Source organism: Salvelinus alpinus, chromosome 7 (assembly GCF_045679555.1).
Source record: "Salvelinus alpinus chromosome 7, SLU_Salpinus.1, whole genome shotgun sequence".
Lineage (NCBI taxonomy): Eukaryota > Metazoa > Chordata > Actinopteri > Salmoniformes > Salmonidae > Salvelinus > Salvelinus alpinus.
The window spans coordinates 52,715,049-52,742,806 of record NC_092092.1 but is presented as its reverse complement, the minus strand read 5'-3'; the positions used below and the strand labels follow the sequence as shown (position 1 = coordinate 52,742,806).

Below are 27,758 nucleotides of genomic sequence, written 5' to 3'. Positions count from 1 at the left end.
GGAAAATATGTGACTGTATTCATTCATGAATAAAAGTCTATTAGTGATTACTACACACAAATTGTTGGATTGAGCTGTTGTCACTAACATTGCCAAACTCTGTCAATTAATAGCGCCAGAGGCAGTGATACAAGCGCATTTAGACACAGCGGTATCAATTTCATTCCAAGACATAGGCCAAGACAGCTGTGTCGCTCTGTGAAACGCACATAAACGGACACACACACACACACAAACCTCACCGAGAGAAACACACTTTGCTGACTGACATAGCGCCGTAATAGTGCACCCTTGGTCTGGCGAAAATCTGTCTCAGTGAAAATGACGGGCTTATGTCATTTCTGTTCATGGATGCAGTGCAAACATGGGACATCTGGAGAGACTTACGCCATGTTCTTTGGACATGTGTGAGAAAATAAACGTGGTAAGCGCATCACATAGGTCCTCCGAACCTACTGCAACATGCAGAGAGAGACCAATGGAGGACAGTTAGAGGAAGATTGTCTTAAGACCTTAACAAAACCATTATCTGTCGAAATTTCATTTAGGAGCTTTTCACATAACCTCTAGACTACTGTGTAGTAATTGACAGATCAGGAGGTCAAAAAGTGTTAGGCAGGTGGACACGGACGATAATACTTCCCATACTGGATCGTCTCTCCCTCTGCGCTCCACTGAATGTTTTCAGGTGGGATGCTAACATTTATCCAACTGGGTCTTTGCTTTCGTAGAAGGGATGTGAGGGAAGGAAAAAATAAGCCAAATTCAGTGAGCCAGCTGTGTTTGGAAAAGAAAACGTTTTTTTTTTTTTTAACTGGGAGTGATATATGGTGTTTCTCCACTCTAACCTGGGTCCAGCTAGCTCACGTTGTCTCATCAGCTCTGCTTGCAGAGATCCATCACTTACCCGGTCCGAGACAGCTACTCTGTCCAAACGGAGGCCTCCGTCTACAATTTAGAGCATTGGCAGCCGGGAAGCCCATGAAAACGGCTCTCGGTTTCCCCTCCATCTTCTGTGTTTAGAATAGACTCCACACCGCTAGAAACTCTGGCGAACTAATGAATTGTGTCTAGTCACTGCCAACGGAGACATGTCATTGAGGCACAATGGAGCAAGGGAGGGAAGGAGAATGGTTATGGTGATTTCACCTACTGTATGGGGTGGAACGTGCTGGAAAATGATATGAAGATGTCGTCTTTTGCAGATGTTCATTATAGTTTGGCCATGGTAAATACTGTAAAAGAAGCAGTCATGACATTTGTCTTTGGCCAATAGATCATTTGCTGAAGCCTCGACCAAGGTTCATCACTATCCATTGTAGTCTCTATCCAAAGTGCAATAAAACACAGTGGTGAATGTTTGCCAATGACCGTCATACCTCAAAGTTATGCTTGGCTTGTTTTGGGTACATCTTCTGTCCATTACGATGCTGTACACGTTATATATCCAAATAACAAAATCTATTTACACTCGAGGCCGCAATGGGAATGATGAGAATCATTTGTAGTCTAGAAATGTTTTCCAGCTATCCAAATCACCATTCCGTAAGACAACACAGAATTTGGATCTCTCAACATGGTTCCTCCACCTAATCTGAGTTCTCAGTCTAGAAGAAGTCTGCATTATCTCTGACTCTCTCCCCCAGGTCCACTCCCCATTGTTTACAGGTGCAATCACTCTTCTATAAGTCAAACCGAGGTTAAATATACACACATTGTAAAACATTAACTCTGAAACACACAAGATGGCAGATATGGTTTTTAAGAGGTAACTCTAGACTCTGTAAGTGAAAAAGATGAGATAAACGGAGCTTTGCCACAACCATTTCACACAGTGGAGCCATCGTGATTGAGAACGCGACAGAAGGAGGAGACATTTTTTGGTGGAGTTCAACATAGGCCATAATATTTTTTATTTTTTTCCAGCGAGGAGTTCTCCCTCTTAACTACAGACTCCCTCGTTGTTATTCTTGGCGAACACTGTTGGACTGGCAATCGAAAAGAGTGATGCTATTTCCTGTTGAATGTTTTCTTCCCTCTTTTTTCTTTTCTTTTTCTCTCTCCTTCTATTCCTGAAACGTTATACATTGAATATGTTGATTCTTTGGTCAAGAGTGGGCTCAAATCTAAGGCCTGTAATCAGTTTTCCAAACCCTCTCCGCATTTGCTTTGCCAGCAGCGACTGTCTATTTCGAGCTTGATGACATTGTCCAATGTTGCTTTATGTTTAAGTATGAAACATTAGGCCTCTCAAAAAACCTTTTGGGTTTGTATTATGATTAGAATACCGAGACGAGTGAGCCCGCTGTTAACAACATCTAGAGTAAGATAAATAGAGAGGGAAGAATTAACTCGCTTCTGCCAGTTAATCAAGGAGGGTATACCCATTTGTCTTGAGTGTGGGGATTCCAAATTACAGGGTATTACATTCTGGTCATTTTCCACAAGTGTAACACTTGTTATTTGCGTTACGCACTACGCCACACTTAACCTCTGACATGAAAACAAATGGAATAATGACACCACTATTGATGCTAATTAAAGCAAAGCTGTATCCAAATCAGGAGAATAAACAGGATTGAGTTTGACTTAGTTCGTGTTGTAACCAATGCTACCAGCCTGAGATTGTGGGGTTCACTATACATTCCCTCTAGTGTCTTTGTTATTTCAGGGGTGCCCATGATGAGTATGTTGACACCACATTATATAACTACTTGATTTCTATGCCATTTTAGACCCATATTTGGGTCTATGAAACTGTATCGCACTGGATAAAACAATAAACAATGTACAATGCAGCCTCCTGTCAAAACATCTAGACCACACCTTGAGACGTGCATTATTTGACAACAAGGATATGAGTCTATGGAAGTCCTAAAATAAGCGTCACCACAGAGACAGAAAGGAGAGAAGGGGCGGGAGAAATACCACGGCTGGGATTGTTGGAAATGTTGCAGAGCGGCCTGCTTTCCTGTTATTTGTTTTGTAGTAAATGCTGATTCCCTCCAGGGGATTAGACTGACCCTGCATGTCTGACACCAGTCACCTTCTGACACCGCCTTCCCTCGAGCTTTACTAGGAGGAGTGTATTAGTAGAAATGTGTGCACGAGGGTGTGTGACTTTACAGGGCTCGAAGTAAATGCAACAACAAAAAAAGGTATACAAGTCAAAACATAAAGGCCCAGGACATTCCTCGCCCCATTATCTGGTTCCACGAGTTCTGTTACTTCTCAGCAGTCAGAATGCCAGTCAGAGGGAGAGAAAGAGAGAGAGAAAGAAAGAAAGAGAGGGTGAGGGAGGAAAAAATAAAAAGAGAGAGCTGGCAGGCAGGGCTTGAGCAGACTCTGCGGCGTGAGTTTTATTGTCTAACTACTTAATTGTAAATAACAGGCCTGGGGATGTGAGCGGCCATTCATTCTCCAGACAGGGTGATTAATCCATGCTGGGGCTTTGGGAGAGTAAGAGAGGCTTTTCTCCTCCATCCCTCTCTCTCTCCCTCCCTCGCTCTGTCTCTCTATCTTCCCTGTGCAGATTCTAATTGACTAATTTCATAACCTTTTTAAAAAGAGGCCTCAATGAGGCGTCCTTTTAAAAAGGCCCTGCTTTAGCGAGGGCTTTGGGGGGAAGCGAAGCATCGCTACCTGCAGTTCCTTGGGTTTTTGTTGGAGGGGGGGGGGGGCAGTCAGACAGAGACCACGGGGGAGCCTGGAGAGAAACAGAGAGGATATAATGGCCAGAGTCTCGTTTCACAGGCCAGACAGGGAAGTCTGTGTGGAGTCTGAGCTGGTCACTTCCAGTGCTTTGTCCAGGGGCAAGACCCCATTGCCTTACTCGTCATTTCAGCCTGAGGTGACACCATGGGTTCCAAGGAGTGGGTTGGATGGATATGAACACTGCGATGGAAAATAGTTGTTTGGATTTTTGGGGGGAGTGCATAGCCTATGTGCACACAAGTCTGTATCTTTGCGTAGTATCATTTCCAGTTATATTACAGTCTGAATATTTGCTTGGTATCAGATCAAGCAAGCTATTTCGTCCATGTGGGTACTGGAAGTAGAGTTAATATGCTTGAAATAACACATGATTAACAAACCATGGCTGTACAGTGTAGCACGAAGGCAATCCTTCTACAACATATAATTGCTTGATGGCTGCACTTAATGCGCGCCTTAGAAATTGGTGCAGCCAGACAGCCACTCGTCTACATCAGTTAGAGAGCGCTCTCGTAAAGGAAGCATAATAGAAACCTTATCACGGCTCGCAATCGGCGTCTGAAACTTGGAGAAGTGTTTTCCCCTACTAGAGCGTAACCGATGTGAGCCTCAGATGATGTTTACAACCCTCGCCATGGCAAAACGCACGGTGCGTGTATGTGTCCAGAGCGAGATACCAATCGAGCGTTTCGTCCCGTGAGGTATTGTTTCCCCTCCCTCGACCTTGTGATTATTTATTTATTTATTTTGCTTGCACGGTATCCGCTTTACGAGGCAAATTCCAGCCTTTGTACGTTGGAGGGTCGTCGCAGTCGAAAACGGGAGATAAACCCAAAGTATAAACATGATCCCATTAGGCTCTGGCGGCCAACCAGCATTACCTCAAAGGGATCTGTGTTATCTGTCCAGAGCCTGGATCTGCACTGGACTGATTCACTGCAGGACTTCTGTTCTGTTATCCCTTGACTTGGGGCCGTCGAGGCAGGCCATCGTCAGCCATATTCACAGCCTCTCAGGCCAATCCAGCTTCATAAAAATGACACCAAAACGAAATAAGGAAAAAAAAATGGGGTGGTAGAATGGTTTGAACCGTGTGTTCTTTCTTCAAGTACCACATTGGTGCTTAATACATTGTAGTTCTAGTCATTTAGCAGATGCTCTTATCCAGAGCGACTTACAGGAGAAATTAGTTATCTCTGGGACTTGAACCAGCAACCTTCCGGTTACCGGCCCAACGGTCTTAAACGCTAGACCACCTGCCACCCTGATAGTTTGTGTGCTAGATAGTGACTGTATTAAATCCACGCTAAATCAACCAGGTCTGTGTCAAGCTCTACACTGAAGATGGTCTGCTGCTAGTCTAATCCATCAGCATCATTGGACCAGTTTACAGTTCTATAAAAGTGTTCCACGGTCTTTGCCTGTCTGTAAATCAGGTGTCTAGGACCCCAGCTCATAAGTTACATAAAACTTGCAAACTGCCAAGTAAAATGTAAGGACTTTCATAAATAAAGTAAATGAAGAAAGCAAGATGGCCATAAAAAAAGAGACTAATGTGCCATGGGAATATCTCTTACAGAGCCTGGCTCGTTTTAATTCTCCTAGCATTACAACGGCAACTTAAATGTATTATTGAGAGTCATGGGCATAAGGTTTGCAGTTTTTTTGACTAGGACCATAAGATGCTTGAATTGTGGTCCAGTGTACCACAGAACCATGCACACACAAAAACAAAACGTAAAATCAAAGTTTGAGCATGAACACTTAAGTGAACTGCAAAATAAGTTAGGAGTATGAAGTGGGCTGTGTACGGTTGAAAAATAGAAACACACTAAATCTCACATCGGCGACTTCTTTCATCTCAGCTTTTCATGCCGTTAGCCATGACCACTGTTCACATTAGCATTTACATACGACTCCCTCTGCAAAAAGACCCGGTTTTATTTTTGCTTACTGAGAACTGCTTATCAGTTACCGTTCTCGACCCAGCATAAATCCCGAGGATTAAAGGACTTAAAAAAAAAAAGTTTGGGGTTGGAAAAAAAGCCGACAGGATGAAAAGAAGTTGGCGGCCCATAGAAATGCTAAGGAAGTGGCTCTTTTTTGTTGCTCGGGGGTAGGAAGTTCCCAGCTCCTCCACTTCATTAATTCATGCTATTTAACAAGCAGGATTGTGGGGGCTTCTTCGGCCCCCTTCACACTGGAACCAACAACAGTGCCATCAGTAACTGACAACCCCCTGGGCAGCAGAGCTATGGCCTCTGGGGTCCACGCTGCAAACAGAACCCCGGGAAGCAGAACCTTGCCATTCAAGAGTTCAGCTTTTATTTGTCATCCCTGTTCCCCTACCCAATCACGGGCCCCGGGGAGGAGGATAGAATCCTCTGTTTCCTATTAGGGGGCTTGTCAGCATAATCAGTATGCTCATCCATAACTTCTAACTCTCGCTGACCAGAGCGGTGGTGGGGAGGGATGGGGGGAGTGCGTGAGAGGGTCTAGGTCATGGACAAAAAGTGTCAGAGCAACAGAGAGGAGAAATGACAATATCCCCCTCACGCTGAAGACATAACAGCTTTTAAAGTTGTAGAAAATGTCCCAAAAATCACACATCATGTATCCTCGAACCTTATCGTGACAACCAGACAAGTAGAGACATGAAGACCCTACACCCATAAAAGTGTGTGTGTTTAATGAGACTGTTTAGCTCACGTAGACATAAACACGAGGGAAAAGACTGGTCAGAGAGTTATTCACCAGAGACTAAGCCAAGGGATCACCATGAGTGTAATGTTAGACACGCACTTTGGTTCACACGGCTAATGTACGTGAGGTTTACCAGGGGTTTGAGCTCAACAGCGTAGACTTACACAAAAGCCTGAGCATGCATTAAGCCTGCGAGTGATCCTTTTGCAGATTTAGCCAACATTAAAATTGTTCAAGTTACTATATTGAAAGAATGTTACCCACAATTCCACAAAATATCCCTAGGGGAAAAGAGTTCATCACTCATGGTGACTCCAAGTGTTGAAACAGAGGGTTGAAGATATCAACTCTCACACCCGATTTCAATATTTCATTCCACAACCCCCCTTCGTACATAACACTCCCCAATCTATGACTAAAGTTGACTGAAAGAAAACAGTGCACATATCCATTATCACAGTGAACGGACATTATCTATTGTGCATGGGTTATCTGTTACGGAGAGAAAAGGGGGGAGTGGTACACGGATAAAGTCTTCCCACAGCTCATTAACCAAATGCCATGTGTCTCCCGGAGGCGAGAGGAGGGTCCGTGGGGGTCTGTCCTTTAATTACTAATATAGTTATTAAGGGGTGCCAATGGGGGGACCACCGGGGCAGGATTGTCCCTGCATTATCACAGTTGCCATTCAAGGCCGTGGAAATCCTCTAAAGCGGTGGCTCAGTGTCACCAAGGAGCTTTTATCATCCTCCTCTCACCACCGGACCCCCGGGTGGATTCCACCCATAGCCCATAGGACCCCCTGCTGTTCCGCCTTACACACGTACATACACGCCACACATCATACAAACATATGCATCCCACGCACGCGCAAACACACACAGTGGTCATAAGGTAAAACAATTGCCGCCACAGAGAGAGAGTCCAAGACTGTGGTGGTGTAAGTATCTATAGTGTCTGTATGACCGGGAGACCGACGGAAGAGCACTCTCTCTGTCTTTGCGGTGAAAGTGTGTCTGCGATGGCGTGGGGGACGTTCAGTCCAGGAGATAAATCGGCATGAGCGGTTCTCGTAAAACGGATGGACCATCAAGGGATCCTGTAAACAAAACGTTCAGCCTTCGGTCGGATTAATAATGCTATTTTGTTTAAGAGTGGTCATCCATCTCGGTGCTTTAGAGACATAGGCCTGATTGTATCAAAAGTACTGTTTATTTCCAGATATACACAGAATCCAAAATGGAAACGCTGGCGATTAACGCATACATTTTCCAGTCTGTGTAAACCGTAGTCCCATTACCAAGAGCTAAGTGCATCGTGACAGACATCAAAAAGACTACGCCATTTAGATCTTGGGCGTCTCTTCTTCGCCATGTCTCCGTTTGAAATATTTCCCAGGATGGATCTGCCCTCTCTGAATGAAGTAATGAGCATTAAGGGTTGAGCAGAGCAACCACAACCTTCTTCTATTTTCCCCCCTCGTTCCGTTGATGATTTAAACACACGGGGATGAAGCTGAGCATTTTTTTCCCCCTTAGCCAAACAAGGGGAGAAATGCCTGGGAATTACCTGTTGGACCTGAGAGAGCTTGGCGAGCCCGTGCCAGGGCACAGGGGCCGTGGTGCAAGACATTCACTTTAACAGACAAAGAGAAAGGCTAGGGGGAAGGGCCTCCTAGCGAAAAGTCGCTAATTAATTCCACTTACAGTACCTCCATTTTGCATGGTTTTCAGTGCTTATTGAATGGCAGAAACGGCCCATGAAGACAGCGTTAAGACGTATTCTTCTTCGCTACACAACGCGCTTAATTCCCGGGTTTTGTAAACGTTATGTTGTAGACGCAGTAAAAAGGTGACTCTATAGTTCCATTTGGTCTTGGATACGTTTTTCCGATCCAGTTCTGACGATAACGATTGAAGTTAAAATAAACTAGCCTTTAACACAGTTTTTCCAAACGAAACGCAGTATACCGTGACATCTGCTTGCAGAAACAAGCGTCGCTCAGCTGGGTCGCGTTAACCATCAAAACGGGTCAATGACTTTCAACGCCAATGCATTGCCAGGAAGGACAGCAGCACTCATTTAACTGTCAGAAAGAAAGTGGAAATCCTGCAACAAAAAAAGAGCTCCTAGCTCAGCCCCTGTCTATGGCCAGTAACAACAAAATGAATGGGAAAAAATGAATGAGCATGTCAACTGCAGTTGCACAGAGGTTGCACGTCCATGATGCTCTCTCTTTGGCCTTGTTGTTCGTTTGCCTCATGCTGATGATAATGAATAGTGCAAAAGAATGACCAAGTTTCCCTTGGAAGGCAACAAAAGCCCCCATCACCTTGTGACATCTCGGCCTGGTAACACATAATCTGGGCCGTCCCTGGCTGTGCCACTAGCGCGGGCAGCGCCTGAGCACAGAGCTGGCCTCTGTACTTACTCAAGCCCCGGCTCGTCTGACTCCCATCAGACACTGGAAAAGGGGAGAAAAAAAAAACAGACTAGACTCAATACAGACTCACTGCACCGCAACAGCCTGGCTGGCAAACCTGTCACCATTCAGGACGTCCAAATCGTCTGCGGAGATAAAACAGCTACGAACACAACCCGGCTGTGACTTGAATTACACCCATAGCGGAGGCGGGATCAAAAAAAAAGAGAGGTGATCTTCGATAAATGGAATTTGATAAGAGGAGAGTAATAGTGTTTGGAAAAATGGGCCTCGTTGATAGCTCAAAAGGGGTTTGAGGTTTAACTTTAATGGTATTATCTAAAACAGAGTCCCTTTTTTCCCCGAAGTAAATGGACAGAGCGAGGAAAGTGAAGGTGGTAGGTCAAAGGAATCCTTCATGTCCTGGGAAGCTTCACATCTTCCACATTAGTTTGGGTTTGACCCATTTTTAGCTTCTCCCTCGGACCGCTTGATTCATTCTGCTTTCGTGTTTCCCCCCCCCCTTGGAGGGTTTAACCTTGGGTCACCACCAACTTCTTAATCAGTCCAGCACATGACCAGCCCTCTCAAATCCTTACATACCAGAGGGAAGCACTCCCTTATACAGTATATTATGATAAAGAGCTCACGACCAAATAGAGAGAACTATATCCCCATTTGAAAGCCAGGCTCAATATATCAATCGACAGATTGGGGGGGTGAGAAACACTTCTCCATAAAATCCACACTTCAAAAGAACCCCCTTCTTAGACAGAGTGGGAGTGGGGGGTGGAGGTAGGGGGGGGATGTGTGTGTGGGGGGGGCGGGCCGGCCGGCAGTGTCCTTCAAGTCCACTGTGGTCCTCAGATCTAAAAAATTCTTACAGGAACCTAAGATGTTGAAATAGCATGTGGCATGTTCTCTCCCAAAATATTTCTCTTTGAAAATGTGACTTTTTGAGTGGCCTCTAATTGCTATCAGTTGGGTCGTAATAACTTTAACCAAATTAGTGAAAGGGAAGCAAGGGAATAGGGTCTGTATTGATTGGTTGTCAGTGGGAAGGGCAGTTTCCTGGGTTGGCCAGAGAACTAAAAAGGTCAAAGAGTGTCCCGAGAGGTCGGATGCCCTGTCAGGGAGGGTCAGAGTTCATCCCACACAGTCATGGTTATTTATCCTCCCCATTAAAAAACACAAGGTTTAAGCCCTTCGGTTTAAAGCCCACCGCCAACAAAAATAAATAATGTGATCTCTTGTCATCCTCTATCATCTCTTATAATCTCAGAACTCTCCCTGTTTGTTTACTGTAACACCATTATCCTAATCTTTGTTTGACAGGAACAAAGATACAGCTTTGGTAATAAAAAACGGCATGCAGCCGATCATTTGTGAGAAGAGTAGACCAACTTCTTACAATTGTATCGAGTTTGTACACCATTATAAAAGGTATTTTTCAATAATACAGTCATTCTGATAGCCTACAATATATATTAGAGATATTAGAGAATATATTTAACCCTTATCTTGTTATCAGATAAAGATACTTCCTAAAACATCAAAACATTTACTAGATAGTATTTCATGTATCGCAAGTCCTGCCCCACAGCCCCAAGCCAACCAATGTATTTATCCAGGGCAAACAGAGCCACCACTTAACCTCAAAGTCTGGCCTGATAAACCTGGACTGATAACCCAAACTACTATAATGTAGCCACGGTGAGCGGTGGCTAACAGTAACTCGCTGGAAACTAGTGCCAGTGTCTGAGAAGAACTGATACACATACGGCAAGTCTAGCCAGACAACAGTACAACCTCGTTAAAGAATGCCAAGTTCCCTATAAATGAAGAAGGCAAACACAACCTCTGCACTCAGTGTCAGGGAGAGCGACTGCAACACCTCTGCAGCCACTTGACAGAGTGAGTGAAACAGGAGGGGGGGGGGGGGGGGGGAGTAGCACTTCAGCCGAATGGGAGACACAAGCCCCGGCAGCAGTCAGAAGCGGGGACACAGGGGCTACTGTTCCCATTGAGCGCTTTGTCTCTGGGCCTCTCTTGTTTTTCATCAGCAAACCATGGTACAATGAAGGCGGCGTGCTCCCCTCCCCTCTCCGAGGCTGTCAATACTGGACCTATCAGGCCCTGAATGGCCGAACCAGCCTTCCCATGAAAATCAAGTCAATGACCTGCTTCCCCGCTCCCCTTGTGAAGTGGATGACAGCCATCATTTCCAACGGAGGGGACCAATATAAAATGCATTAATTCCTTCTCTGTGAGCTCACCGTAAATGATTTGATTGTGGCTGATTCGACATAGTCTTCCTGGCTTCCCCAGAAGAGAAAAACTAAATGCAGGGAATGGTAAGAAGATTTTCAAGCAAACATTCACTTCAGCCTTATGAGCCAATCAAGTGGAAGAGAGACAGCTTTTGTCTACCTTGGCCGACCAAGGGAAGTGCAGCAGTGAGGGAAAAAAAGGAAAATAAATGTAAAGATTTTGCCAAGCTTTTGTCACGCTTTAAGGGCTGATTTAGTCAATTGCTGTCAGATCAAGAAGACAGAAAGAAGAACAGCCGCGGTTGCCTTATATAAAAAACAAAAACACTTTCTCTCGCAGCCAAGTCGGGAGAGTCCCAATACACAGAATTACACAGTTACTTTTAAAGGATTTGCATTTAAAAGATGGCATAGATGCCTGAATGCAGGTCGTTTCCCTGTGACCATAGAAACATTAGAAAAGGTGGGAAATTCAGTCCACTGAACTTTAAACGACTTTATTAAAGTGTCACTAATCAGAAGTGAAAGACACAGGGTTTTAGTGTTTGGGCAAACTTACAGAAAAACTCTCGAAAAGCTTAATCACCTGCTAAGAGCATTACTTTGAAAAGCCTTGTTGACTGCAGAGTTTAATTTTTTTTTAAAGAGTCATATAGCTCACTTTGAGAAAAAAAATGATTACCTTGAAAAATGGCAAGAATTTGACTTTAAGGAATTCCATTTTCAGTCTGGAGTTAAGCAAATGATCCATTCCCACTGCTTTAAGAATAATAAACAAGGACTTCTTATGTCAAGTAAGAGACTTACAGCTAATTCTACAGTGTTTTACTGCCAGTCGATATTATCATATATTACAAATAAAACATTTTTCATTGGATTTGGCGGAAAACAAGCAGGAATACTGATGTCTATAACTGGAAACAAAATAATGACTTATGAATATCTAATCCTGCTATTTATTTACAGATTGTCGATGACATATAAATGATTCAAGAACATTCCAGAATTTTTTGCTCCCCAAAAATCTCTGGATAACTAAGCAGAAAATAGCTACCATTACAGCGTTTAATGGGATAACAACTCAAAGCATAATCCCTGGCTAACAATAGTGATGTTTGAAAGGACTCCTGTGAGTCCCGTTTGGTGTCTGCCAGGGCGGCCGGCGTTTTACAACCACCGGCTGGGCTATGTAATCTCCTCTCAATGGCCTACGAGCCACAGACCTGGAGAGGAGACCTCCAGATGAGTCTATCCATCCATCCATCCGACCAGCAAATCCCCAGCGACGGAGAGAGCCAGCCTCATTTCCATCCAACTCCGATGGAGGTCTAGTGACCGCTAAGAATAAAAACAAGACCTCGGAATTGACTATTATGAAGATATGGAGAGAAAAGGCGGGGGTTGAGGGGGGGGATGCATTAACATTGGCGCTGAGGATTAAAAAGAGCTTCTGATCTTTGCTGCTTGTCCTAATCACACCACCCTAAATGAATCATCCTGGGATTATTTTATTAGAGCTGATTCGGGTAAGAAATTAATTAAAGTGGTACTCGAAATGATGTATGCGGAGTGGAAAAACAACAACAACAACAGAATAATGATCCAAGAGGCTAATTTATGTAATAATGATATGAACGGGATATCCGAAGACTAGCATGCTTATTAATGAGCAGGAAAAAATAAGTATTTTTGAAGATAAGTGGATCTAAAATGAGGTGGAAGGTTGCTACTGTATCCACTGCTTGTTCTTTGCATAATCTTTGCATAATCTTTGCATAATTTATACTTCGCCAAACATTGTAGTAGCCGACATTGCAACAGAGTTCCGTACCGAATGCTTTTGTAGGTCCATGTCACGATTCCTTTTAAAGTCCTATTCAGTTGCGTAAGTGAAATGGGGTGAAAACGTCACGACAACAGCATAGTGAAAAACACATGTCCAAGATTAGCACCGATAAACATTTTCCGTGTTAGTTTTGCAAATCTTCGAGGCAGACACGTTTATAATCCAGACTTTAAGAAGCACCACAGTCCCCAATGCCAAACAGCACAATGTCTGTAAAGCTGCTATGAAACCTACTGCAGGGGTCAGACAGGGCATTTGACAGACAGAGGGGGAAAAACACGAGCCTTCTCTGATTGACTCCATATGACCGATAATGCCAAGACATCAAGCTAGGGCAACCACTTTTTGGCCTGCTTACAAGAAACTTGACAGTAGGAAGGTATATTAGGTTTCAAAGATAAATCTGAATCTGATGTGCGTTTACTATTGTGGCCAGACCTCATACTCAGAAATAGACAGCCAATGAATATGAATGATATATGGAGTAGTGATCTGGGGGTAACTTTGAGATAACTTGCCTTTCACCACGTTTGTGCTATTTAACCTAGCAGCAACACACATTCCAATTATTAATCTACAGAACGTACAAACAATTGTAATACTTTAAGTTGTCACCTATTCAGAACACAATGTTGAAAGGTTTTGACTTCACGGTGTAAAACCTGTGATTTTACTCTATTGAAAAGGGAACTTCTGCAAACGCCTCCACAGGCAACCATAAAGAAACAATATAGTTGAAACATATGTCACGATGACATCATAATATATAAGAAGTAGGTCTTTATAAAGTTCATAAAGTTTCCGCCCAGCACCTGGGCCTGAGTATAATCATAATGTGATGTACGTATGACAACGTTACTTGCTCCATGGGCAACCAATCAGAGACAAAAGGAGCGCACAGAGCTGTTTCATAGGCCGGCCTGCAGTGAGGCGTGATGGGACGTAATAACCACATCATTATTAACAGCGTCTCAGCCTTGTCACACGTCAGATGCATAAAGACGCCATGGGGAGGTCAGGGTCTCCAGCACTGTAGGGCCTTGTCACACACACACACACACACACACACACACACACACACACACACACACACACACACACACACACACACACACACACAGATGCAAGAATGACCACACACACACAGCTGGCGCAGTGGTTCAGCTGCCAAGGGACATTGCTTCCGCTAATTCTGCAGCCTCTGCCAAGGGCAAGTCAAACGTCGCTACATTCACTGGCAACCTGACCCTTTGCGGTGTGAACGTTCATCACCTTCCCTCGGGGAATTAACTCGTTATCAAACCAAGACTGAGCCAACACATACGTCTTTCTCTCATTTATGCGTTACCAGAATCATATTAATGAAAAGTTTTACGAGATCCATTTCACGCCAATACTCAGAATGAAGACTTGAGTGCAATGGGAGTATGTGTCTGTTTATACGGTAGAGGAACAAATATGGAAGGAGATCCCATCCTTTGCCTGATCTTAATAATCCCCTGGCTCCAATGGAGAGGCAGCTCCATTGCAGAGAAATGACACAAATTCAATGCACCAGGACTTGTAGGTTTTTGCTGTGTGTTCTACCACAGAGCAAGTTCAGCACAGACCTGTAGAGTAGATCGAAGTACATACAGTATGGGGTCACTTTTAATGTATGACTACAGTGCATGATGTCCAGGGAAGCTACTCCCATTAAGAGCAAACCTCATTAGGAAGTCCCTACCAACAGGGGGGATATCAGAACACAATGTTTCAGTATGAAGTAGCCAGCATATTTTCCATTTTGCTTGTTGGACATTGTATGCACCTTTGGCCAAAATATAGGGGATTCTTGACTTAACCACACAACTGCACACACGCACACAGCTAAATGGCAAATATGACAACATTCAACGCGAGACTAAATTACGGCAAAGGAATCCGATACAGCACAGCTGGTCTAATTAGGCCACTCCAGCGATTTGCATAGGAAAAACAGATGAGGGGAAAAAAATAGTCAAATTTGCACAATGTCAACGCGTGTAATCGAAACCAGAGCAACTGTTTCTGTGTCCCGATGTACGGAGCAAACAGCAAAACGTTTCCCATTGCTCCTTGAGATATCGTCCAGTTTAATAAAAGCAGAACTTTTGCCTGACAACAAAAGCTCAGAGAGAGCTGCTCAGGTACCCAATCAAAAATGAGAGCTTGAGTCACGTTGGCTGGCCAGAACATCGCTGCCCAAAAAAAACGTACTTCACCCAGATGTTTTCAATTAGGCAGCCCTACCAGAGGGGGCCACACTCAACGAAATGGCCAGCTAAAGAGGAGAGCTCTTTTTCTCTCTCAAACTGGAGACTTCAGTTGTTGGAATTGTGTAAACAAAAGTGTTGTTTTATTATTAAAGCAAGTTCTGTTTGTTGCCGTGCAAATGTAATACATTTGTTAAGATTTAGAAAAATGTAGATGAAACTATGTAACTCGTGCAGCCATCCTTAAAGCGCAAGCAAATCCTATTTAGTAACTCTTGGACACCACAAACTTGTTTTGGGAGAATAGCTGTCGGAATTTGAAAATATCTCATGAGCCAAAGTTGTCTGCTCGATTCAGTTCACTTTGAATACTGCATAATGTAAGATATGATATGAAAAGGCCAACATATTTTCAAGAGAAGTTCCTCTTTCATCAAGTGCCAAACAAGGCACAACTATTCAGTTACACGCTGGTGTGCATGTATAATGAAACCTAATAAAAAGTGTTCTCCAGAGTTTAGAGAGATGCTTCAAGGCACTCTAGAGAAACACAGACACACACTACGCCATACATAATTGAAAATAAACAGGTAAAACTTAAATTGCGCTTCCCGTCAAAACCTTATGACCAGCCAGGATACAGTATGCTCTGCACTTTTTTCCCCTTCTTGATGGAAAACTCATAAAATAAGAGGGAAGACAACAATAACGTGAACTTTCTTCTCTGGTGCCAATCTATCCCTCCTTGTTTCTAGGCCTGACGCTGCTGAAGTTCGCTCTGGCCCTCTCCCACAGCTCAAACCTCAATCCCCCTCCTCCTCTCCACTTCCCTTCCCTCCTATCTCTCTCTCCGCTCCTCAATTATCTGTCTGCCTGTGGGAGATAGCCTTCCTGCCTTGAGGTCATCTCTGCTAACCGCAGGCTCAAAGAAAAGAGGAGGGGGTTTAGACTTTGCAGAGGGCGCAAAAAACCCCGCACATCCTCTTTCCTGCAATTCCTTTAATGGCACTCGGTGCTGATGATATAGGGTGATGATATAGGGTCTGTGAATCGAAATCCCTGAAAGGGTTTTTCTTTCAAGATGAAATGAAGATGTGCCTAAAGGTACTGCTGCAGTGTACTTTTGTCCAGAGAAAACAATAGAGGCTTAGGGGGAGCTGTATACATTTGGTGTGTGTGTGTGTGTGTGTGTGTGTGTGTGTGTGTGTGTGTGTGTGTGTGTGTGTGTGTGTGTGTGTGTGTGTGTGTGTGTGTGTGTGTGTGTGTGTCACGTGTAGAACAAATCATTCCGTAGCTGGGATCCATTATTACTGCAGTGAAAATGTGCCAAAATCAACTCCCCTCTCGACTTTCCCCTCCTCCCAATCTCCCAAGCACACTCTTGGTCTGACTCCTCTAACTTTTTACTAGCCTAAGTAGTGGAATCTTTTTACTGGAAACGAATATTAACAGTTCCTTCATAGACCAGGCAAGTTAGGTGGACTTGAGCAGCACAGCTATTACAATACCTATATTGTAGATTACTAGATATTGTAGATCCTAGTACTACACAATACTACAACACCCGAAGACAGCCTATCAGCTTGAACCAGTTTCTATATCGGCTGGATGCTAACAACCTGTAACACCTACACAAGAAAGCCTGTCAAGACATTCTACTCAAAGTCACCCAGTAAACCGGAGCTGCTGGACTGCTAGCCACTCAAATCAGTGGAGGCTTCTGAGGGGAGGACGGCTCATAATAATGGCTGGAACGGCGCGAATGGAATGGCATCAAACAAATGGAAACCACGTGTTTGATGTACTTGATACCATTCCACCGATTCCACTCCAGCCATTACCAAGAAGCCGTCCTCCCGAATGAAGGTGCCACCAACCTCCTGTGCACTCAATATGAGCATTTCTCATCAAGGTTCTGATCAAGAGAACAAACTCAGTAAGCCTCTGGTCCTGTTGTTTGATCAATTGTTCCAGAGTCCAAAGCAGCAGGGCAATCCCAGTGGGCCTGATACTAGTTGAGCCTCTGTGCGAGGACCACATGTGCGAGGAATGATGAGGCTTGACAATCAAATTCACAGAACCAGAGAAATGTATCTCTGAAGTAAAAATAAAGGCCATGCGAGCTCTTTGGAGCTCCCGCCACATTCATTTATTATTCTAAAACCTGAAAACCTGTGCTCTCTCCGGAAGACGACCGAGTCAAACGCAGAGGTAGGCAGCAGACAGAGAAGAAGAATGATTATTGAAGACCGTTTTGAAACATATGGTCAGTCTGTGGTCTGAGGTTGACCCTTGGTCGACATTAGTTGACCTAATGGGTTGCTCAGAGCGTTCATTACCAATGACATTTCTTTATTGACTATTGAATTTATGTAAAAAAAAGATATATATATGTTTGATGCGCTGATTTGTTTGCAAATGTTATGCAAATGTATATACTGTAGAGGAAGAGGCGGAGAGCGAAAGAGAGACGGGAGGGAGAGAGGGAGGAAGAGAGAGAATAGGAAAAGAGGGGGAATATTGCGGGGGGGGGGGGGGGGGGGGGGGGTCATGACGTTAGTTGACACAACTTGCCTACATAGTGACACATGGTCTGGATAAGGACCTTGTTTTTCAACCTGAGCCCTGAGGGTATCATCGTTGCTAAACAAACGCTCATTGTGAGTCGTGATAGCCGTTAGCTTTGAAACCCGGGCGAGATGGAGAAACAAAAAGTTCAACGTTTCAGAAAACAAGTGAGGTCTCTGTACAGAGACAGCCACAGACGTGCCCCACGATGCTATCACTGTATCAGCATTGATATTGTAACAGTTAGATTCATTCTTCCAAGGGAAGTGCTTTAAAGTGGTAACATGAAAACTGGAGTGTTGCGGTCCTGGCATGGAAGATACTGTGTGTGAACTTGACCTCTAGCCTTGTAATCCAGCTATTCAATTGTGAACATCAACAACAAAATAATAGGGCAGCTGTGTGTGTGTGTGTGTGTGTGTGTGTGTGTGTGTGTGTGTGTGTGTGTGTGTGTGTGTGTGTGTGTGTGTGTGTACGCTTTTCCCGCTGCATGCATGTGAAGAAGGGTTTTATAGGTTGTCTCGTAAAAGACACAGGCACTTAGAGAGAATCCTCTGTTGGCCTGTCTGAACTTTGACCTCAGACGGGACCACCACGGGAGGACCAACATATGCATCAACTCCATGAAGGCTGTGAGGAGCCCTGGTGATGACCGCTACAAAACACATATCCAGCCAATTTACCCCGTGAATTTACTGTCTCGCCCCCCCCCCCCCCCCACGCCAACAAGCATATCGTATGGTATCAGGGCAGCGCAGCCCTCACTCTACCTTGTTGACCTGCCTGTAGAGGTTTTGTGTTTCATAGTGCTTCTACACTGCATCAAGCACTCCACCGGCCACTAATGCCCTAATCACATTTCCTCAGGGTTCAAGGTGGAGGAGTTTATGGGTTCAAATAGCATTTGTTGTCTTTCAAGTACGTTGAGCGTTTGATCAAGCCTGCCGGGAGAGCCAGGTGGACGGGGTTTGTACTTTCTGGTCTATTCCATTGGTTCCATTGTGCCAGGCAAGCTCAAACGGACACAGTTAAAGTATTCAGAGCATTCGCAGTGACGCCAACCATGGTAAGGCATTTTAGGTCGAGTCGCAATCCATTTAACACCCAATAAGCTTGCTTAAAACAGCAGCATAACATGAATAAACGGTGTTTTCCCAACTGTCTCATCGCATACAAGAGGGTAGAAGGTTATTTTCAATCATTACATTTAGCTTTGGAGTGGCTAGTTTTCTGGACAAAATGTACCTTGCAGGGGGGGGGGGGTTTGTGAGATGATCCGAAACTTATTTTTGTCCCCCACTTCAACTTCCCTATTCCTCTGTCAGAAAGGAGGGGGTCCCATACGCAACCCTAAATCTGTCAGAAAGGAGGGGGTCCCATACACAACCCTAAATCTGTCAGTTAATGATGGTGGCACAGACCATAAGGCAACAGAGCCCACTGAACCAATGCCAGAGGGGAGCAACACTATATCTGTGAAGGCAAAACAAAGGAAGGCCTGTTGTGAGTCGGCAGTGTTTATTTCCAGAAGGAACAATGCTTTCGGGGGGAAAGAAGTGATGTAGCACTTCAGGCTCTCTCCTAAAAGCTCCATTCTTTTTCACCAGGAGCTTAATAAAACAATTGAGCTGGAGCTAGAGAGGGAGTGGTTTTGAGAGTGGAGAGAGAGAGGGGGGGGCAGAGGGTAAGGGAGGGAGAGGAAGAGCCAGAGAATGAAAAGAAACAGAAAGAAACAATGACAGAACAGACAGAAAGAGGGGGGGGGGGGGGGGGGGCAGACGGAGGGAGATTCAGAGAGTGAGTGAAAGACAGAAAGAGAGAGCGGGCCAGACACCCTGAACAATATTGGCTGACAGGTTAAGAGCTAGAGCAGGTTGTTACATCATGTTCTGCTATCAAAGCCAACTCCAAATCCCAAAAGACAGAAACCTATCAACAATCAATGGCATTTATACTGACTTAATCAGATACCAAGAGGCATTTCCAAAACAAGTCAGCGGCAACTTCTGTTTCAGCGGCAACTTCTGTTTCATAGCAAGCTCAGCGCCATGTCAGGTTGTTTATGATAGCAATCATTGATAAGGCATACTCAACAGAATTCTGTTCCGTTTTAGTCTTTCCAAAACATTGTACACAGTGCAAAGCACAAGAAAAGTGATGGTCAACTTTTTTTTAACAATCAATACGAAGACCCTTTTGAAAGGGCCCTTAAATGTTACGTTTTGATTTGAAATGTATCAGTCTAAGCCCCAAAACCTTAGCCTTTCCTATGTCACGCTGCCGAGCCGTACCTGAGACTGCTTTAAAGTAGGTGCAAATCGAAAAGGCCATTTCACCCAAAGGAAAGTCAGTTTAAAACCATCAAAGTGGCTTTAGCTATTACACTTAAGAATGAACAATAGAGAGTGACAGTCATAGGGTATGTTAAAGTCATCGCTCAGGTGACTGAAAAAGTAAAAAACTTCACCGGACTTTGAGAACAGGATTTGTACAGGGAAAACTTAAGAAATGTGAGTGCATTATTTCTCTCAATTGAAGAGGTTCGTATCTGTAGTGCTGCAGGCAAGGTGAGAGAGCATTTGATATCCTCATTTGACCATACTAACATTAAGTGAAATGACTTAGCGTAATTTTTGCAAATAATCTCTGATTTGAATCCTATTTGAGTTTGCCTCCAAATAACCTATCATTGGATTGGATTTCAATTTCAGTATTTGTAATGGTTGAAATGGTATCCCCAAAAACTGTCAAAAGCATCCGATTGCTGTCATACAGATTGAGCGTTTCAGGATAGCAAGCAACTTCCACAGCAACAATAAAAAAAGACATTTTCCTAAAGGTAGCAGCAGTGGGATCCTTTTGGTTGCACTCAGAAAACTCTCAATTTATAAACGTGTGTCATCAAGCCTGTAATAACATGAATTCTTGGTTCCAGTTGAAATTTCCAAAACACATATACAGTCTATAGAATCACATTTGTTTTTCATTTGAGGGGTGGCTAGAGCTTAGCCACCCAAAACTGGGTCTCGAGTTTCAGCGCTCAACTTCAGGGAATTTAACTCCATCCCCAACGGAAAGTTAAAACGAAACCCAAGAGGTGCAGCATCACATAATGCATACGAAATAGAGAGCTTCGGTTTCAGTCTTCCAGATTTTTTCCCCCCTTTCGCCTCTTCCCAAAAATCTTTTCACAGAGTCTTAAGAGGTCACCCAATTTTGATGGTCACTTATTGCCTGCAGAGCCCGGCCCAGTGGTAGAGGAGAGTAGAACAGGACCATCCTTAAACCAAAACAGCCTCAGGCTCCAAACACCAACGTAATACTGACCCTGGTATAGTATAGTCTACATGCACTAGGTCATCCGGATATTTTCATTATGTGTTCTATTACTACCTCTAGAAACCAAGAACAATTTATCATGGAAGCCCATCATAAGAAGCAACCCAGCATGATTAACGGCAGCAATGAGCAACAACAACAAAAAAGTGTTCGATTTTGATTTGTGTCGTTCTGATTCGCTGATAAGAATATCAAAGGTCATAACAGCACGAGCACAGCAACAACACAGGATACGCAGGCCCTTTCCCAGAAAACACAGACAAAACGCTAGAAGGATTGTTATGGCCAGCCCTTTTTTGGAACTGAAACAATACAATGATCTTGCCAAAAAAACAAGGCCTACTTATGTCCAAGGCAATTTAGATGTAATGTAACACAGAACTTTTAGCAATATAGTTTTTAAAAAAGGAATGTAATTAATGTGCATTCGTACGCACTAGGTAGACCTGTTTTATGTGTGACTTGGACACTTTCCTTTCACTCCCGGGTTTTCCAGTCGAAAACTTGATCTCATTTCATTTAATCCCACTAAACGACTTCAACATCTGTACGGGTTCAATTTATGCTGTCTGGAAGCAATCGACCACAATACGAAGGAGCCATTGAACTCTATTAAGTGAAGAGAAATAAACAGGTTACTAACCTCAGCTCTCTGTGTCCTGGGCTGACTGGCGTCGCTCTCGATGGCGTACACATCCACCAGGTAGAGGTCAGAGCCCTGTTCCCGGTCCAGCTCGGCCGCGGTCTGGATCACTCCAGTATGGCGGCCTATGGTAAACAGGCGTCCCACGGCCTTGCCGCCGCTGCGGACCGACACTATGAAAAACTCCACCTTGGTGGCTGAGCCTCTGGGGCTGGAGGCGTCCAGGGAGATGACGTTGGTACCCGCAGGCTGGCCCTCCTTCAGGATGGTGATGTACTTGGGCTGGGAGAAGACGGGCCCATCTGCGCCCTGGAGGATTATGGTAAGCTCGGTCCTGGAGGTCTTCCTGTCCGAGCCGTGGTCGGTGGCCGACACGGTCAGGCTGTAGATAAGGCGAGACGGCACCAGCTGGGAAGCCAACCGGATATCCCCGCTATAGCGGTCCATGATGAACGTGTCCGAGTCTCCCTTCACCAGCTCATACTCCACCTCGCCATTAGAGCCCTCGTCAGGATCGAACGCCACCACCGTTGTGAGGATGGAGCCGATGACGATGGAGGACTCTGCGACCAGAGCATTCTGGGAAACGAAAGTGGGGACATTGTCGTTCAGATCTGTCACCCATATTGTGACATTCTTCAAGGCAAAGCGCCGGAATTCCACAGGAACTGCTTGGTCAGTGGCTTTAACTGTCAACTCAAAGAGATTTGAGAACTCTCTGTCAATCTCCTTGTTTGTGCATATGAGCCCACTGCTGGGGTCAATGCTAAAGTGACCTCCCCTGGGTGTCTGTTGAACTATGGAGTATTCCAGCTGTCCGTTGATGTCTGCATCTGTGTCATGAGCAGTGATTGTCATTACTGATGCAGAGAGGGGCATATTTTCAGGAATGGATTTAAAAATGTCCCCGGGGGTAAATATAGGAGGATTGTCATTGAAATCTCTGACATGGATGACCACAGGAATTATTGAGGACCTTGGTGGTCTCCCATTGTCTCTTGCAGTGATATTCAGTTTGTAAAAAGACTGAGTTTCAAAATCCAGCTTTTTCACAAGGAAGATGCTCCCTGTGTTGGGGCTAATGCTAAATGTCCCATGGTTGTTTGTGGCTGTGATGCTGTATGTTATGTCAGCGTTATGACCCGAGTCAGAGTCCGTGGCTGTCACAGAGGCCACCAGCTCTCCAATCCTCATATTCTCCAGAACATCCACAGATATGGCAGATTTGGGGAAAGAGGGGAAGTTATCATTCTCATCCTGTATGCTAATGCTGAGCATACAGGAGGAGGAGAGGGGCATGGTTCCAGAATCAACAGCAATAATTTTTAACGAGTAGGAGGACGTCGCCTCATAGTCCAGCTTTCCCACTAGTGTGACCTGTCCAGAGCTGCCGTCGATGGTAAACTGGCTCTCCTCGTTGCCCTCCTTTATGTGGTAGAGGACCAGTCCGTTTTTGCTGTCATCCACATCGACGGCAGACACCCTCAGTAGCTGTGTCATGTTCTGGGCCGACTCGGAGATGGAGGCCTGGTAAATGTCTTTGGTAAACTTGGGCGGGTTGTCATTGATGTCTTGGATGTAAACCTGCACTTTGGCCTGGTCTCTCAGGGGCTTGGGGAGCCCCTGGTCTGAGGAGATGACCGTAAAGCTGAACACTGTGGCGCCTCTCTGTCTCATGAGAGACTCGCGGTCCAACTGCAGAGTACTGGTCAACTCCCCCGTGATGGCGTTCAGCTCAAAGTTGGGCTGTGGAGTCTCAAATGTGTACCTGACCTCACTATTGGGGCCAAAGTCCTTATCCACTGCAAACACTCGCCCTACCAGTGACCCTCTCTTCTGCTCTTCCTCAAAGTGGAACAGATAATTAGTGCTGTTAAAGAGGGGACGATTGTCATTCACGTCATCTAGAATTACACTGACATTGACACTGGCACTTAGTGGCTCCACTGCCCTGTCTGTGGCCACAAACACTAAGTCATATCTGTCCTGGACCTCTCTGTCTAGCTCAGCTTTAATATACAACTGCCCGTCCGGAAAGATCCCAAATACATCGCCTGTGTTCCCGCCAACTATGTCATACATCACTTCCCCATTCAGGCCTGAGTCTTTGTCAGTGGCCTCCACCTTGAAAAAGCGACTGTTGACAGGTTCAGACTCTAAAATAATGACCTCGTACGAGAGCTGATCAAACACGGGAGCGTTGTCGTTGACGTCGTACACGCTGACTGTTAGCATTAGACTGGATGTGAGCAGGGGGACTCCCATATCAGAGGCCAGGACCTCCACCTGGTAGGAGCTGGTGGTGAGCTCCAGTGGCCCGGTCAGTGTGATGAGCCCATGTTTCTCATGGATGTGGAACAGGCCTTTGGGGTTCTGCTGGAGGCTATAGACCACCATGCCATTGGTGCCCTCGTCAGGGTCTGAGGCTTTGGCCTGGAATATCAGGTGCCCTGTGCTCCAGTTCTCCACTGCACTGACATGCTCGACGGCGTGGATAAAATGGGGCGCGTTATCATTTAAATCCTTCACTGTGACATTGACGAGGGCCTCGCCTGTTACCTCCCCACCTCTGGCTACGACTTTGAGTTGATAAAAAGACTGCTCCTCTCTGTCTATCTGACTGGATGCTTTGATTTGACCTGTTGCACTACTGACAGTAAAAAGCCCCCTCTGGTCCCCTGAGGTGATTAAATATGTTATGTTTGAATTCAGATCAACAGTGGTGGCAGCTACAGTGCCAATAACCGTGCCAATGCCTACATTTTCAAACATGACAAAACTGTAGGCGTTCTGACTAAAGGTAGGGGGGTTGTCCTGTGTGTCTATGACATTAATAGTGACGATGGCCTGGGTGTGTGAACGGAGTCCACCACCATCTGCTGCTGTCACCTGCAGCTGGTAGGCGGTCTTCTCCTCTCTATCCAGTGGCACCTGGGTGGTGATTTTACCTGAGTTGCTATTAATGTGGAATTTATATGTGTCTCCAGCAGATATTATATACTTTACAGTGCCATTTCTCCCCAGGTCAGGGTCTGTGGCTAATACAGTGGTTACGAATGAGCCAGAGGGTTCGTTCTCTTTCACATTGGCAAAGTACTGGACTGGGTAGAAGACTGGCCTATTGTCATTGATATCGCTCAGGGAGACGTTTACTTTACCAATGGAGTGGAGAGGGGGACAACCGGAGTCTGTAGCCTGGATGTAAAGTAAATAACTCCCCTGGTCCTCCCTGTCCAGTTCTGTGGCTGTGCTTAACCGTCCTGATACAACGTCCAGGCGGAACAACTCTTGTACATTAGATGGGGTCTCCGGGTCAAAAGAGAACCGGATAGTTCCATTGGCTCCAAGGTCATCATCTGAGGCTGACAACAATAGGAGCTCAGTACCGGCCGGGGAGTGCTCCACCAGAGACACATGATACGTGCTCTGTGTAAATGTGGGCACTTGGTCATTCACGTCAGTTATGTTGACTATCAATTTAGTGTAGGACATTTTGGGTTGCAGCCCCTGGTCTTTTGCACTGATGTTAAGCACTATTTCAGATGCGACTTCCCGATCCAACAAAGCGGCGCTGGTAACCAGACCACTGTTTTCACTGATGGCAAACCAGCCCAAACCGTTTCCAGACACTAGGGAGTAGCGAAGGTTGGCATTCTGCCCGGAGTCACCATCTGTCGCAGAGACCCCTTTAATGTAGCTGCCTTTTGGAATGTCTTCACTGATATCTACTCTGTACAGGGCTTCCTGGAATATGGGCGGGTGGTCATTGATATCATTCACAAAAATAACCAGGCTGGCAAAAGAGGACCTGGCCATGGGTTTGCCATTGTCTGATACCGACACAGTCAGGTTGTAGGAGGAAATGCGCTCCCTGTCTAGAACACTAGCCACTTTGATCAAGCTTAGGTTTGGAACTGGGGAAATGTGCACTTCAAAGTGTCTCTGCTCATTACCCCCCAATATTGAGACAGATATATTACCATTAGCTGTGGGCGAGTCGGAATCGGAGACTGTCAATAAGGCCACCACTGTACCAATCTGAGCATTTTCATCAACAGAGGCAAACTTAGATGTGGTGGGGAAATATCGAAACTTCACAACTGGATCGTTATCATTGACATCCAGTAGTTTGATAGTGGCCTCTGACCTACCTGACAGAGAAGGTACCCCGTTGTCCATAGCATGAATAGTCAAAGAGTATTCTTTCTTACGCTCATAATCCAAACTTTCTTTTATAACGATGGTCCCTGCTTTGGGATCGATTTGAAAAGGTGTTCCCTCGTCTAAAAAGTACCTGATGTCTGCATTTGCGCCCTCGTCTCGGTCTGATGCTGTTATTTGCAGAACACTAGAACCAACTGCTGCATCTTCAAAAACACTCGTTTGATATTGGTCATGATCAAACATAGGGGGGTTGTCATTGATATCTTGGATAGTTACATTTACTTGCATGTACCCAAACTTCTTAGGGTCTCCTTTGTCCTCTACTTCAATCAAGAGTTGGAAGAAGGGAGTTATTTCCCTGTCCAAGCCTCCAGTTGAAACGAGGTGACAGAACGCCCCCTCTCCACTAGGATTGACTGTAATATCCAAACGGAATTTCCTTTGCTCGTTGCCATTCACTATTCTGTAGGTGGTGTGATCCACTCCATTACTCCCAATGTCTGAATCTGTGGCGGTGTCCAGAATCACTTGTCTGCCACTGCTGGCGTCTTCTTTGAACGAAACTACAATTGACGCGTCGGGAAACACTGGCGAATTATCATTTATATCCAGTACAACAATCCTAACTTCGGTAGGATAAGTAGGTTGGCTGGAGAGGACCACCACATTGATGACATTACTTTGCAAAGTTTCCCTGTCAATCACAGAGGAGGTGTAAATGACTCCAGTGGTGCCGTTAATTGCAAAAAGTTTGTGGTTTTCACTGAAGCGATAGGCGAAGCTGGGCTTCGTCTCTATCGTCCCCACGTAGGTACCAATCGGTTGCTCCTCCAATACCCGAAACTCTTGGCGGATTTGACTGGATGTAGAATATTGCGAAAAAGTCCACAGCATTAATAATATCAAATGGAACCGGCCTAAGCCCCTACCTGTAAACGCCATGGTCAAATCCTAGTCCACCTTTATTAGAAAAAGTCCATGACGAAGATGCGTCAACTTTATTCGAGTTTGGCCAACACTAAAGCATTGTATTCCAAAAATGCACTAATTATTCATAATTCCAGTGATGATTAAGGATATTTCCACAGTTTGAGTACCCTGAAGTGGGACTCTTATTTTGTCCCGTGTTAGAATATCTTGATGTAGTAATTGAATCGGTAGTGCTCTGTCCCTTGCTTGTCAATGAAGTTTCACCACTGCTCCCCTGTAGCAAAACGCATCTGTGAGCGGCAATTCATGATGGTAAATTTGCGCAATAAAGTTCCTGATCCATAGGAAATACAAAAGTGAAACATACATGTGAATATCTCCTCTCAGTTGTCAAAAGTGTATCCAAAAGTTAAAAGTAATTCAATAATTGTATTATTAGAATACAGAAAGCCAGGCACAAATATCTCAGCTGTAGGCTACCAATGCAATGTCCCATGGAATAACGGTGCAGTAGCTTCAGTCATACGCTTAGGTCCCTAGTAATTTAGAACAAAACTCGAGTTAGGCAAACTCCCTCCCACCTGTAATCCCATTGGATAACAGTGCTTCTGCTCGCCCTACTTGCCATTCCTTTCTATTGTAAACCGGAGCCCTTGTCGTGGCTTGTGGAGGAGAACGTCAATCAAAGCAAATATCAGTCATTATGGCATGTGAGACAGGTGACAGGTCATGAGTGCACCGTTAGTTTATGATTTCTGCAATACAGGTCTACTTAAAATGTGTTGTAGAAGTATTGTCTTAAAAAAAATGTGTTTCCTTTTAATATAATTACTTCAAAATGTGGTCATTCATCAAAGTAGCCTAAATGTATGCCTACATTTTCTTACATTGTGCTTACTTTATCACGTTCAGGTAACTTGATAAC

General features: G+C 44.8%; 1 protein-coding gene across 1 annotated transcript in view; it reads right to left on the bottom strand.

Annotated features, from left to right (window-relative positions):
- LOC139581168 (protocadherin Fat 4-like) overlaps positions 1-27,328 on the bottom strand; it is a 92,978-nt gene extending 65,650 nt beyond the window's left edge. The window contains exon 1 of the mRNA XM_071410650.1: positions 21,740-27,328. Coding sequence (XP_071266751.1) covers positions 21,740-26,845 — 5,106 coding nt within the window. The 5' untranslated portion in view covers positions 26,846-27,328. The remainder of the gene's footprint in view (positions 1-21,739) is intronic.
- Between the last annotated feature and the right edge of the window lie 430 nt (positions 27,329-27,758).